Genomic DNA, 14,888 nt, shown 5'->3' on the forward strand with positions numbered 1-14,888 from the left:
TCACACTGCAGTTTCTTCAGAAAATGCACTTTCTAGTTCTATTTTATTATTATCTATTCCGTACGTTTTTTGAAAGCCTACTCCTTCAAAACCGTTTAACTTAGAAAAACCATTCAAACACCGTTAGATTCCTATTCTTTTGGACAACATTGCTTCTATTTTTCTCATTTTTAACATTTATATTTTTAATTTTATTCAACTTTATTCAACAAAAATTTCCCATGTATTTCAATGGGGAGACCCTTCAAATTCTCATTCAACTTCCTCCTCTTTAAACTGTATCTACTTCAACATACATTGACATAGAGCCACCATTCAAACTTTAAAACGAAGACAAGACATTCAACTATTCAACTTGTATTTATCTTTTCAATATCTATTATACTTTTTCTTCAGTTCCAGTTTAAGTTTCATGATGTTTTTTCACCCGTTTCAGAGTTTATAATGGGTGTGTATGGGACGGAATGTTGGGGCTAGAGTGAGACAGCTCAACTGCTAGAGTGAGAGGAGCAAAAAAATTAATCTTAAAATCTTTTTTAAAACTGCTGCTGTGTCCACAGCGTTTGCTCTACAGGTATGATTTTACCCTCAAAACGTAGCCATGGCTGTCCTCTTTCATCCAATGTGTTTACTATTATACTAGGTGTTATGGTTCTTTCATAAATGTCACCAATGCACAGCCTCCTCCCTCCAACTCTTCCATAGACTCTAATGTTAAAATGGCTCAGAAGGTTCGTTTGAAAATCAGAAGAGCATGGTGTCTTTACACTGTCACCACGTCCATATAATAAACTCCACAGGCATGAAAACTGAGAATTAGGTAGACTAGACATGGCTGTCGCTCACGGTGAAAGAATTTTGTCAATACGACATGTACTTTTCATTTGGGAAGAATTTGTTTGGGCCTGACTTTTCTGTTCATTTTAAGCAGCAAAAGTGAGGTGCATGTCTGTGTACGTGTGTATGGAGCCATTGGGTGCAGTCACTATAGCAACCAGGCTCACACCTGCCTGCTTAACGAGCTCTGCCTGCCACTGTGCCAAGATTCATCTTAAACACTTCTCTTTCAACTGCTGCTGTGTCCACAGTGTTACAGCCATCATTTTACCCTCAAATTGTCGCCATTATTGTTCTCTTTCCAACACCGTATCTTTCAAAGCTCAGGCATTTAAACTTTTTAAACTGTGTGGATCCAAGTGGAGGGATCACATTTTAGTCATTCAGTGATTCAAAGAATACGAACTTTTAATATTCATTCAGATGTTTTCTGACTCTAAATTTTCTTTTCTCATTTCTTAGGTTTTTCTAATTTACAATTAAAACATTTTCAGTTTTTTTCCAACTTCTTCTTCTGTGTAACCTTCAGCTTTTAGCAGTTCAGCACTTTTGTTTTCAGGTTAAATTCGGGTTTTTTTTTTTAATCTCATTCAAAATTTTTAACTTAAATTCAGTAATTATTTCATTTCAATGCATACATTCAGATTCAAGCATTCACACTGCAGTTTCTTCAGAAAATGCACTTTCTAGTTACTATTGTTATTAACGCTTAAATATGGCAAAGATGCAACACAGCGTAGTGTATGGATATTTGACACATTGTTTTATGTGTATCAGTTAATGTGGTATGGATATCCATAGGACTTTATGCAAAAAGGGTTATTTATTTACACATATATACATATATAATGGATAAAAGAAAATGTCAAAACAGTCCATGCAGGACCCAGCACACCAGTCGGTGTCTATATGGTAATGTCATGAATGCACTGGGTAGAGAGAAACACTGAAAAGCAGAGGGAGTGAGATCAGACCGGGCCAGTTATAACTGCATCTGCATCTCTGAAGGGCAAATTTATGAATTTTACTACCAGCCAGGCCCGGCGGTTGACTTTGACAGAACTTTACAAAACCCGTCCACTTTTCCCTGATCTTTATCAACAGGCCTGAGGAGGAAGAGGAGAAGACAAAAGACAAAAGAAGGCAACAGCTTTTCTAACGTCTTGCATGACTTTTTTTTTCTCCATTACTGAATACAGTTAAGAGATGTTTTCAATTGTCTACAGGCTGGAACAGGGGCAGCTGTTTTTATGCTTCTTTTATACAAATAGAAATGTTTCTTTTAAAATAACTTTATTTCAACACCAGTATTTTATTTGAAACCCACCTCCCAACTATTAGTTTGATAATCCAAACAACTAATTTGATTAGCATTTGGCATACAAAAAGTGTACATGTTCTAAAAATACGAAATCAGATGTGCAACATTCATAACTTATAACTCTACTTTGCTGAAATGTAATCACTTGTCACCGTTGTAAGTTAACTGTTATATAAATGACAAATCAGATTGCTGTGAGGGGGTACATGCTTTTCTATGTAATATTACTATGCCTTGAAGGTTCTGTAAGGACTGTCACATTCAGAGGTGGGTAATATATTTCCTATAGCAATGATATCACAATATGACATCACATAAACATTTATACCTGTATAATCACGGGCGATATGACAAGGCACGACACTAGTGACATTATAACTTTAAATTGGAGGAAAAGAGAACACCGAGTCACAACCCAGTGACTCAGTATTGGCCAGTGCCCTAAAATGAGGTGTCAAAATTCTTATCTGAAGTGAAAAAGCTGGATCATGTCACACATCTTGTTTGCTGACCACGCGATTTTTACTTGTGGTATTGTTGCAGTACATGTTGGATGTTGTAAATACATTTTACTTTGGCTTATTCAAAAAATATTACGCAACTAACAAAGTATACATTAACCTTCCACTAACCATTCAGTTGTCTTGTTAACAGTTAACAGGTGTGTCTCTTTGAATGGTGGTCCAAGTGTGAAATAATGTTATAGATGATTTTTTTTATAGTAATGTTATTACAGCTTTATAGAAGCTCTTCTAACTTACACTTTTCCCTCACTCATATGGTGGTGATATTATTATAAACTTTTTCCTACATTGCAAAGCCCAGCAGTATATCTTGAGCGCAGTAAAACCCTGACTTGGCTTCTTCTACATCACTTTTCATACCCTTAAGAAATGTTTCCAGAATCAGATTCCCCCTTAGACGAGTCCGTGACTGCAGGCAGTGTGATAAACAACATCAGACCGCTGACCACTGGGTGATGGTATAATGTTCCTACTGACTTTCCTGCAGCCTTGGCTGGCACTGGTTCTCTGTCTGTGCTGGTCCCATTGGATATCATGATCTCATCGCTGTGTGACTGAGTCGCCTCTCTGATCTCATGGGTGTGTTGGAGGGTATTTTTGAGGGGCCCTTCCCCAAGCACACTAGGAGTGGCAGGGCATCTGATATGTGAGCATGAGGCGAAGTGTGTTTGACGGCTCCTTAATGACGTTGTGTATCGCTTGGAATACATACAATATTGTCATACTGTCCATCGCTATGGTGACAGAATAATTTTGAAATCATTCAATTTTGAATTGAATTGTTAAATTGTTTCACTTTACTATAGAACAGAAAAACAATAGCTCTTAGGAGCTGTTGTTTTTTTTTGTTTTTTTTTAACCATACAGCCTTTCAGGAAGCTACAGCTCTAGGTTAGAGCTACAGCTCTAACCTCACTGTCTTTTGCTTGCTCTAAGAATGGCACTTTACAGGTTGATAAAGTTTTACAACAACTTACATTCAGGGCATGACAAAGGTTCAAAAAATCTGGCGAGAAAAATGACAAAATTGAAGAACTGCATTCATCTGTGGAGACATGCTCACACATCTGTGTCTGCTACTTTGAAAATCCCTATTGGATATGCAACGTACATCTTACTGTACACTGAAGATAAATCGGTGGGAACTGGAAGAACTTGCTGCTGTAATGTGAGGAACTCAATGCAGGCAACTTAATGTTCATTTGAGGTCAAGTACTGTGAGGACTTTGACAAAGCTCTGTGTTCGTCTTTTCAAGAGTTTGATTGCAAGGAAATGTGGAACACTTTCTTAATCCCTGGGGAATTAAAGAAATATGCATTTAGGGGCTCAAACAATCGGCCAGCGAGTGCACCTCCTGATAAACACTAAACGGTTGAGGAGTTACAGCCCTGAAAGGAAAATAAGATTGAGACGGAATGAATGCCGCAGCTGGGGCTGGAGTGTGTGTGTGTGTGTGTGTGTGTGTGTGTGTGTGTGTGTGTGTGTGTGTGTGTGTGTGTGTGTGTGTGCCAGTATATGTCTATATCGACTTGTGTGGTTGTGTGTATAAACTGGAGTGCAAAGCATTTTGGAGCAGGGTTTAGTCCACAAAAGCCTTATACAAAAGCAGTCCTACAGTTGGATAATACTGAATGTGTGTGTGAGTGTGTATGTGTTTCAGGGGCCTGAAGCTTTAGGCAGAATAATATCGACCATTTTTTCCTCTTTTACTCTCCAAACCGACTCTCATTTATTCTAATTCATGTCCTTATACCTTGACCATAGCAGCACGTTAAGAAAACACATTTTCTGCATATTTCAACCGTGTTATATAATGTGTAACACTTTTAGAGTTTTTACATGAACTGTAGTCCTTTTGACTCAGACCACCAGATCAGTAAAGTCTTCCACATGTTTTTCTAGTGGGAAAGGAGGAATAATATATTTTATTGTTAATTCCTCAGTGGCACCATAGACCTATAGGTTGCTCATTGTTTTATTTTATTTTATTTTATTTTTTGTGCAGTAGGAATTTGTGAGTCCCACATTTCCAAAAGCGTTTCATCAAGCTGATCTAAGTTTAAGTCATTTATAGCTATTTGAGTTGGTTCAGGCAGCCAACAAAGTCAAGCTTGGCCTCAAGTTGCCTAAGTTGCTTTAGTTGCTCACTGTTTTGTTTTCAAGCGATGTCTGACGTAATCAGTGGCAATGAATGTCCTGGCTCAAATACCTGAATACAAGAATATGAATATATATACATAGAAATCATAGATCTGCCTTTGAGTTTTTGCAGTAAGGCCATCAAACCTTTGCTCGTGCTCGACCCAATCTCTCACTGCTTAGTATTTTACTACAGTTGGATTGCTGAGGTCGGGAAATATAACACAAGTCTCCTGGGGCAAGAAACACATGCCGTCACAGAGTCAGTTTTTTAAACTGACTTGGAGTAAAAAACTATAAACTTACTACAAAAGCAGACCCAGACAAAACGGATGGCTTGTTTTAAACTGGTTAGTCTGCCAGTTGGTGTTACTCAATGTCTGACTTCTTGGAATGGTGTTCTGCGCTGGTTCGAGAGCTTTGAGTAGAGTGAGAGTGATGGTGCAAATGGTGAAACCAAGACAAGAACTTGTGATGAAATGTAATTCTAGTTTTGATTTAACTGATAGTTAATCAGTGCATCAAAGCTCTCCATCCAGAACACAACGTGGGTTGTAATACGTTATAATTATCTATTTGAGGTTTCAAGAAAGCGCTTTACAAGTGGCAGATGTCTGGTTGAAAGGTTGTCTGTTTGTATATTTAGCAGCAAAGCCTTCGTTAACACGTGCTTTCGAAAAGCATTAGGTGGAAATTCATGTCTGAGTGAACTGCTTGGGTGGGATCTAAGTTTACCATGATCTCCGAGTAGAAACTGTTTTGAATTCCGCACAAAATCTGATCACTTTTACTGGCTGACAAAATGTTTGATGGGGCTTGAGCCAGGTGTTAGGTTTCCATTTTTTCATCATTCAGAGTCATCTGATTGGCCGGTTTGAGTAGCGTTGTGAGGTCTGACCCAAACATCACTATGTGAGGGGAAAATCTGACGGGTTTATACCAGGTTGTGTGTCGTGACTGATCCGTGTGTTAATTCACATGGAGATGTGGTGCCAGGGGAAAAATGACCGTGTTTAAGAGGTGGTGCAAAGACTAGCAAACTCTTGTGTGACTGGTTGTGTATATTTTTGTGAGTTTGCGTGGGTGCACGAGAGGTCCTTCGAGAGTGATTCACTCAGTATGTGAGTGATCCGGGGAGTTTGTCTGTGTCCTCGCTTTTTCGTAGTGCCTAAAATAATGTGAATGTGTTGCTGCAGGGTTTCCATTAATAAATATGTTTCTAATTGCTCCCTTGAATAATCAATTATGAAAAAAAAGCCTCTTCGAATTTCCTAGCACCCACGTTGACATTAAACTGGTTATTTTGTGATCATTTACACTTACAAAAGAGTCACATGGTTGAGAAATTGCAGCCAGGTAATATGTGGAATTTTTGCCCAACAAATGACTATAATCAAAGTGTACATTTGTATGACAGAAACACACAAACACACAAGTTGAACCATTTCCTGTAAAACCTTCACTTATAGTAGCAACAACAAACGAAGGCTGCATTTTTCATTTTAGGCCTTACACTGCAGTTTTAATTTGGAAGATGAGTTAAAGAAACCACGTGATTGTTGGCCTCTATAGCAACTGTGGAATTTGGATGCTCAAAATTTACTGCAGGCGTAAAAGCATATTCCATAAACATTGACACACACACCAGCTGTCTTACAGCCTCACCAGACCCACCCCCTTTGGTCAGTGGCCTGTGTCGTGTCTGTCCTGAGTCCGGTCTGAGGATCGCATGGCTGCAGCCTCCACCTGCTCTGCCAATTGGACCTGTCTGTCAGCAGTGGCAGAGCACAGGCACACACTGTGGGGATATGAGCTCAGCGTATACTGGGGGGGGTCACCCCGGGACTGATGCAAGCTCTCTCACAGGCAGACATGTAAACTTAGCGATATACTTACACTTTCTGCCTTCAGCGTTGACACATTTGACAGCCTTGTGGTTACTTCGGGCACGTGCGTTTGCAAAGTTCTCTATACGTACAGCCATCTAAATGCTTACAACAATGTGCACACTCAGGCAAATCTGTTTCAAGCTATTCATTTTGCTGATTATATTCCTGATATGTGAACACGTAAACAGAGATTGTCTTGCCTTATCTATTCAATTGTTTCAGTTTTCCTAACAAAGAAGCCGCGACAATCAATTCATGTCCATCAGTACGATTGCAATGCACTAGATGATGAGTTAGATCTGTTTCAAACCTCTGTAAAATTTCCAGTAACTGGTCCTTGTAATTAAAAAGTAAAATATGTTTTTTTCTCTCTCTCTTTTTGGACCCTTGCAGGAAGAAATGAGTTGATTGCACGATACATCAAACTTCGCACAGGGAAAACGCGGACCAGGAAGCAGGTGAGTTCTCTGCAAATACCATTTGTAGCAGCCTCTATTTTTGAACCCCTTCAGAAAATCCACTCCTGTTGAGTGATGCGCCAACACCCTATACATCCCCCCCCACTGAACCCTCAATCCCTGGAGTGCTGGAGATGATGATTGATTTAGGGCCGTGGCCCAATGCACAGATGCTATAAGATCATGTGTCGGTGTTGTATCTTCACCACCTTGTGGATCTGGTGCTTGTTAGTAGGGAAACGAAGCTGGGGAAAACAGTGGTCTGGATGGGAAACTGAGGCAGGACGTGGAGGGATTTGGAACTCAATCCTCAGTCCGGTATCTGATATGGAAGAACTGATGTATGAGGCTGTGATGGATGTGGAGAGAAAGGGTCTCTGCTAAGTCATCTGTCGGAGACACTGTGGGAATGAAAAGAGATGATTAGAGATGGAAACAGAAGGAGGGGCAGTGGTAGATCAGAGATGAGTAGTAAGACAGGTTGGAGGCAGAGAGGGACACCTGCTGGTTTATCTGTGGCAAACTGACTGCTGTTCTCCAGAACGACTACATAAGACTATAGACCCCATAATTATAGAATTCAAGCGAGAAATGGGATGAAAATGACAGTGTTTCAATAAAAATACATAAAAGCAAATTAGTTATCAATGAGTTTGTTTAACAGGTCATAACTTAAAAACTGAAACTTGAACTAGTGTGTAGTTTGTACACTTTTTACTTATCGTTTTATTAAAGTATATACATTTCAGTTACATGTCTATCACTGTTTTTTTTCTTGTTTTATAGTTTTTGTTTATTAGTGAATGAAGGGAATAAAACATTTGAATCCATGTAAGCATCTCCATGTGGCAGAGGCCCAAAATGCAAAGCATTTATACCACATTGTTGTTAAAGCAGCTACGCACACCAAAGCTCTGCGTTACAAACATACATCCAACTCTTGAGATCTGCTTTTAGACACTGTCTCATGCACCACCGCAGACAGATCAAAACTTCTTTTTTCTTTGACTTCAGTAACACACAGCAGCAGGTTAAACAATTCAGTTAAATCCAATTTCTTTATGTAGCATCAAAATACAACAACAGTCACCTCAAGATGCTTCATATGGTAAAGACCCTAAAATAGTATAGAGAAAACCCCAGTAATCAGATGACCCCCTATGAGCAAGCACTTGGTGACAGTGGGAAGGGAAAAATCATTTTAACAGGAACAACCAGAATCAGAGAGGGACAGCCATCTGCTGCCACCATTTGGTGGTGAAAGGGGGGAAGACAGGACAAAAGACACACTGTGGAGGAGAGCCAGAGATTAATAATAGCTAATTCTATCTCCAAAGTGAGAAAAGGAGCTGTGCACAATTTGAGTAAGTGGCACATTTGTCCTCTGGGGTTTCATTTTGGTCTTACATATCCAAACTGTGTGGTTTTTTGGGTTTTTTTTTTTGTGCACATCAGACAGCTGTGCTACGCATGTATTCAGTTCCTACAGTGAGATCATTGGGAAAACATGGATTGTGCTCAGGATTGATCCATCACAACTGTAGCTAAGTTTTAATTATTATTATTATTATTATTTCCTCTAGAGAATCATTATTCTTTAAAAGTGTTCAATTACTGAAGGAATTTCAGTTTTGCACCATAAATGCAGTATCATTTGCAAAAGTGATATTGCTGTGAGTATGAAACCTATCTAATCATTTAAGTATATAAAAAATAAGGCAACAGACAGGTGGTTAAGAAATCTATGTTCAGCCTATAGGTTTACTTTAGATACCACTTTTGCTAAGTGGTATCTTTTCTTTATATGCACACCTGGAATGTCAGAATTCCCGGAAAAAGAAAATAAATGTTGATACTTTTCACCGGGCTTTACAGATTTCAGTGTTCCTCATTTAAAAGGCTGTTTAACCAGAAAGCACTGTACATAAATACATTTTTTTAAACACACCAAGAGAAAACAGGACTGAAAAATAACACATAAAATTTTAGCTGCAACAAATCTTCCCAGGAACAGTCTTTGCAACTCTGAGTATCCCAGAAGAAAAAAGTAACTACCGTATTTCCCGGACTACAAAGCGCACCTGAATATTAGCCGCACAAGCTAAAATCAGGGGAAAATCCTGTTTTGTACATACATTAGCCGCACCTGACTAAAAGCCGCAGGTGTTTCAATGTTGACTCATCATATGTAAGAGAATATGCACAAAGGGAATTGTCAGGAAAGAGATGGCTGTTTGGAGACACACCCCTTTTATTAATATTTTGAAAAAAAAGTTATGGGTACATATTTGCACATGTAGTACATAACAGTAACCTACAGCACACCAGAAAAATAGATTCGGACTACCTTTTAGGCTCAGGTGCAGTGACACGGCTTTAACAAGAAGAAAAGTCAGTCATTCACCATCTTTCTCTTCTTCCTGCGCACTAAAACCACCAAAGTCCTCTTCTCCAATGTCGGAAACGAACAGGCTCAGGATGGCTTCGTCATCCACTCTCCGCTTCTCTCCTTCGTTGTCACTTTCAAAACCAAAGAAATCCTCGTTGTCAGTGTCAGAGTCGACCACCCTCAGAAGGGCCGTGGCGGTGTCCTCCTCTCCATCATGCAGCAGTCCAGCCCTTCAAAATCCGTTGGTGATCGTGGATGTTTTCGCACTTTTCCACGCTGTCAGAATCCACCGGTGGAGTTGGGCATAACTTGCTTTTCGCAAGTTTATCGCCGCTCATCATCCACGCCTCCCGCTGAATGCGTAGCGCTACTTTGAAGTTTGTTTTTCGCGCTACTTCGTATGGCACTACGTTGCCTGGCGGACGGACATGTGACTAACATACCACTCTTGAACCCCGATCCTTCCGCCAGGCAACGTAGTGCCGTACAACAGCGGAACAAACAAAACAAATCGTCTTACGATATGACAAAAATCATGGAAAATCCATAGAAAAGCCGCACCTGACTAAAAGCCGCAGGGTTCAAAGCTTGTGCAAAAAGTAGCGGCTTATAGCCCGACAATTACGGTACTTTAATAAACTCCTAGGCACTAAACTCAGTGGACAATGGTTCACTTTTCTCATAAACCATAAATCTCATAAATCCTAATTTAACCCCTGGATATACCATACATTTCCTATCAAATAACAGGTATCAAATAACAGTGACAACGTGAAAGGGATCACTTATAGTGATGCACATGTGGCTTGAAAACAACTTCAGATGGATGATAATGTTTGTCTCTGACTACTGGACATGTAATAGTAATTAATATTAGTCGACCTTAGGTTTAAATTAACACCGTTTTTTAAAGTTGCTGATCGTCCGTGGATTAGAAAAAGAATAGCTCGTAGTTGCCACGCGGTCAAACATGTACACCTTTGGCCAGTTTCCAGTTCACCTGCCTTTGTCTTTTAAACTGTGCGAGGAAGCTCGACCAGTGGGAAAACCATGTAAACAGACCGTTTTTGTGGTTTATTACGTTCAGTTGTTTTTGTTGTCTGTGCTTTCCAGGTGTCTAGTCATATCCAGGTTCTAGCTCGACGGAAGGCCAGGGAGATCCAGGTGAAGCTGAAGGTACGCTACGTGAGTCAAACTATTTTTATACATTCTCAAAATGCTTTTGACTATTCAAGATGTTGTTATTATCACTATTACTGCTAGATTTGACTTCAGGCTATAATCAGACCAAAGTATCAGAACTGAGGTGCCGTTAATGCGGTGATATTAATCAGCTTGAGCAGTAACAGATGGAAAAGGGGTGAAAATATAATTACCCTATATTATTTTCTTTCATACTGAAGAAAAAAGCGCTGCCGTTCACATTCCTTTAAAACAAATACACAAATGACCAGCTATCTTAATTGCACCCTCTAATTGGTGCCGGTTTTAAATGCGATGCTGGCACATTTCAGTGAAATGTGAACATGTTTCCCCAAAGCCCGAGGCTTTCTGTGCACGCCTGTGAATATGATGATCCAAACACAGTTTTCAGGAAATATATGAATCCCTGCATTATTACTGCCAGGTATTACATTTATTAAGTGCCACAATAAAAGTGTTCCGAGTGGTACGCTGAGCATTTACACATCCCTGTCCCCCCAGTACTTTCTCAGTTTGCATTTCTCATCCGCATGCGCTCGCATAGTCGCAGTCACAGCAGGCAACAGGACTCTTCCTCGCCTTGGATGGTAGCCACGAGGGTTCAGCTGGCAGGGCTCTGCGCTGGTCACAGGGTTGGCCCCTGTGACAGGCCTTTTTTAAATGCGTCTTTGGTGTAACTGAGATCCCTGCCACATGTACCCCCCATATTTCAGCTATGCCCTTGTGTTAGCCAGTTCTGGGAAGAAGAATGCACCCCGTGGCCTTGCCCATTTGGGCTTGGCGGCAAGTGCTTGTAGTCCTCTGTGGTCTGCGGACTGCTGAAGGAGTGGATTCAAAAACAAGAGCGATATCACTTTACAGTATTCCTCATAGTTTAAACATTTTGTCCTTTATCTCTTTTTAAAAAATCCTTTTTGTGACATTAGAATTTACCAGTTCTGGGATTGTTATGGTAAGCATATCAACATATCACCCCGTTGCCTGCAGTGACTTAAAGTATGACCTCTAACAGAAGCTAGTTGTCATCACTGGCTTGCCCCTGCCAAAGCAATAAACTTAACTCTTGACCTAAAGGTCCTTGACTGTAATATCACCTTCTCTGCAGCTCTCTGACTGGCAGGGATTCACCGATGATGCAAGCTGGCCTCTGCCTTTCATTTCCCCTTTTAGGGCTCTGCTTGTGTTAGTGGAGAAGTAGGACGCAGACTTAAATGGAGTCTGATGAGTGCTGTCCTTTTGCTTTCTACTGTCTGTTTAATCTTACTCTCGCTCTCTCGTCTTCTGTCTCTGTAGGATCAGGCTGCCAAAGACAAGGCCCTCCAGAGCATGGCCACCATGTCATCAGCCCAGATCATATCGCCCACAGCCTTCCAGAACAAGATGGCTCTCCAGGGCCTGTCTCGGCCAGCTTACCCCACTAGTGGTGGGGTGAGTCTTCACGTCTTCCTAAAACCCTGAGCAGTAGCACAGAATCCATCAAGGATTCTGTGGGTTTAATCCAAATGTTTTAAAAATCATATACTCGTACATGTATATCATATTCTGGTAGGCGAGTTATTTGGTGAATTCAGATTGTCTGCTTACAATTTTTACCTTTCAATTGTGAATAAGGAAGCTTGATTTCTTTTAAGAAGCACTTGTCAGCTCAGGCTTACATCTTGAATACATAATAAGCACCTCAGTATGAGGATTACTGGTATGATGCAACAATTTAATGTACTTTCCCTTCTTTCTGTTTTGTAAGTTTTGGCACGGGGCACTTCCAGCACAGCCAGGAAGCCATGAAGAGTAAGTAGTTGCTGTCTATCATTAGTTTCTCATGCTATAAGTTTATTAACCATCAGATAAATTTCACCTGGGGAATTCATCTCAAAGCAAATGAAAACACATCAGTGCAATTATAAAGAAAAGTCTTCAGCTGCCTGACATTCAGCATACCACTCTAGCTCCTGCGTCTTTAGAGGTCAGGTGCTCCAATTAGTAAATGAGAAGGGGTCATGAGGCCAAGACGGTGCATAATGTCTCTCCCCCTCTCTTGTCTGTCTCTTCTCTCCAGCATTAAGCCCTTTTCCCAACAGAGCTATGCCATGCAAGCGTCTGGCCCTGCCCCGATAACAGGTGGGTGTTGACAGAAGGCTGTCGTGTCAGCAAAGTGCCGAGACAACCCAGCTCATCATAAAGAGCTTGCATAATGCTCACACAAATCGCAGCAGTTTTGCTGCATTATCAACTTTTACTCAAGTCACAGTCAAACGACACGTTCACATGGTTGCGGCCTTTCCTTCTGCAGTTTATGATAACACACAGGGGCTGTCCATGTCTCCTGGTGCCCCCCCTTGGCAGGGTCGAAGTATTGCCAGCTCCAAGCTGCGAATGCTGGAGTTCTCCGCCTTCCTAGAGCAACCTCAAGACCCGGAGACTGTAAGTAAAGTGGATCCATCAGTGGTTTAGTTAGCGTTATTATTACCATAGTTGAAACAAAGGCTTACTCTTAAAAAATGAAAATGAATAAATAAAAGAATCCTGCTCACTTCATTTACACCTGACAGTGGTCCTTATACCTTGATTAGGAAATATTTTTGTCCTATAAACAAAAGTAAAGCTACAAATTCTGAAGGCAATAAGTAACTTTTCTGCTACTTTTGATTTTATTTTATGGCAAAAGCCGATGTTAAAAGCTAATCTGGCAATTGAAAACTGCATTGAACTATCCAAGTGTGACTGCAACTAAAAAAAGATCATGAGATGATCTCAAAGAATACACACAACACATCAGATGATCAGGAATGTTGCAAGTGGAAAGAAAAAGGGTGGGACCCTTGAGACAGGTGATGGGATATCACAATGAAGGCGATCAAATGTAGCGGCTGGCTTCTTATAACAGATGTCAGATAGCAGCCAACAGAGCTCGGCATTCAGCAAATGAAACATTTGCCATTTCTGGATGCGTTCATTTCCTGATATGCACTTTTGTTTCTCCAGTTCAACAAGCACCTGTTTGTGCATATCGGCCAGTCCAATCCGAGCTACAGCGACCCCTATCTGGAGTCGGTGGACATCAGGCAGATCTATGACAAGTTCCCAGAGAAGAAAGGGGGCCTGAAAGAGCTGTTTGACAAGGGGCCACCCAACGCTTTCTTTCTTGTCAAGTTCTGGGTAAAACATTTCTCTGCATTTGTTTTTTTTTAATCTCTTAATAGTTTTATATGATCTTACCTTGTTTCTTCCTTCTAAGCTCACTTCGTTTATCTCAAACTAATTTCAGATGAAAACCTCCACTGTAATTTTTTACTCCATATAAAGCCCAGTATGATAGCTGTGTGTGGCATGTTTTATACATCATCATATAATCCTCCTGAAGTCAAGAAGGTGAAGTGAGAGTACAGTGAATGCTCTTGTTAATGTTTTGTACCACCTGTTGGCTGTTAATGGCCTTGCGGTGTTAACTGTGTTGAGATAGCTTAAGCATTGGAGTTAAATGAACTTAAGTGTGATTTAGGGCTAGAATGAATGGAAAGTCATGGCTCCCTGACCCGATTGGTGGTTTATATGCCAGCAAAGAAGGCCTTGCTGTCCAACATGCATTTGCCTTGTGCGTATTTGTATATTTGCCTGTGATGTGTGTGTATGTGAGTGTGTGAATGTGTGTGTGTGACAGGAACCTTGGGGAGAGTGGCAGGCCTGATCTTTCACTAGGAGAAATGTGATCCGAGACACCTGTCTCTGCACTATTAGACTGACCAACCCTCATACCCCCTCCTTATATTCTTATTTATAGATAAGCCCCACCAAAAGTGCATACACACACACACACACACACACACACACACAGACAACAACGAATCACTCTCATTACCCCCACCATCACACATTGAGAGTGATTTAGGGAATAAAGCATGATAACAAAGTCAGCATAAGATACAAGCAGACGAATAGATGGTAGTGTGATTCCCGATTATCCACTGGAAATCTGAGGAAACTCCAAGTTGAGGACATAAAAATGGGACAGAGAAGGGAGAAAGAGAGCAAGAGACACAGACATTGACTTTGTTCATTCTTTTGATTTGTTTCTCTGGCCATGTTGCTTTAGTATTTGCCTCACTTCTCCACATAATATCAAATAAAAA

General features: G+C 40.5%; 1 protein-coding gene across 1 annotated transcript in view; it reads left to right on the forward strand.

Moving 5' to 3' along the window:
- Positions 1–14,888, forward strand: part of tead4 (TEA domain transcription factor 4) — a 70,831-nt gene that overhangs the window by 48,775 nt on the left and 7,168 nt on the right. The window contains exons 3-9 of the mRNA XM_085462376.1: positions 7,105–7,169; positions 10,672–10,743; positions 12,055–12,189; positions 12,506–12,549; positions 12,818–12,879; positions 13,052–13,182; positions 13,744–13,917. Coding sequence (XP_085318502.1) covers positions 7,105–7,169; positions 10,672–10,743; positions 12,055–12,189; positions 12,506–12,549; positions 12,818–12,879; positions 13,052–13,182; positions 13,744–13,917 — 683 coding nt within the window. The remainder of the gene's footprint in view (positions 1–7,104; positions 7,170–10,671; positions 10,744–12,054; positions 12,190–12,505; positions 12,550–12,817; positions 12,880–13,051; positions 13,183–13,743; positions 13,918–14,888) is intronic.

Source organism: Copadichromis virginalis, linkage group LG7 (genome assembly GCF_057382275.1).
Source record: "Copadichromis virginalis isolate Kocher_CV1m ecotype Utaka linkage group LG7, C_Virginalis_male_GT1.1, whole genome shotgun sequence".
In the NCBI taxonomy this organism is placed as follows: Eukaryota; Metazoa; Chordata; class Actinopteri; order Cichliformes; family Cichlidae; genus Copadichromis; species Copadichromis virginalis.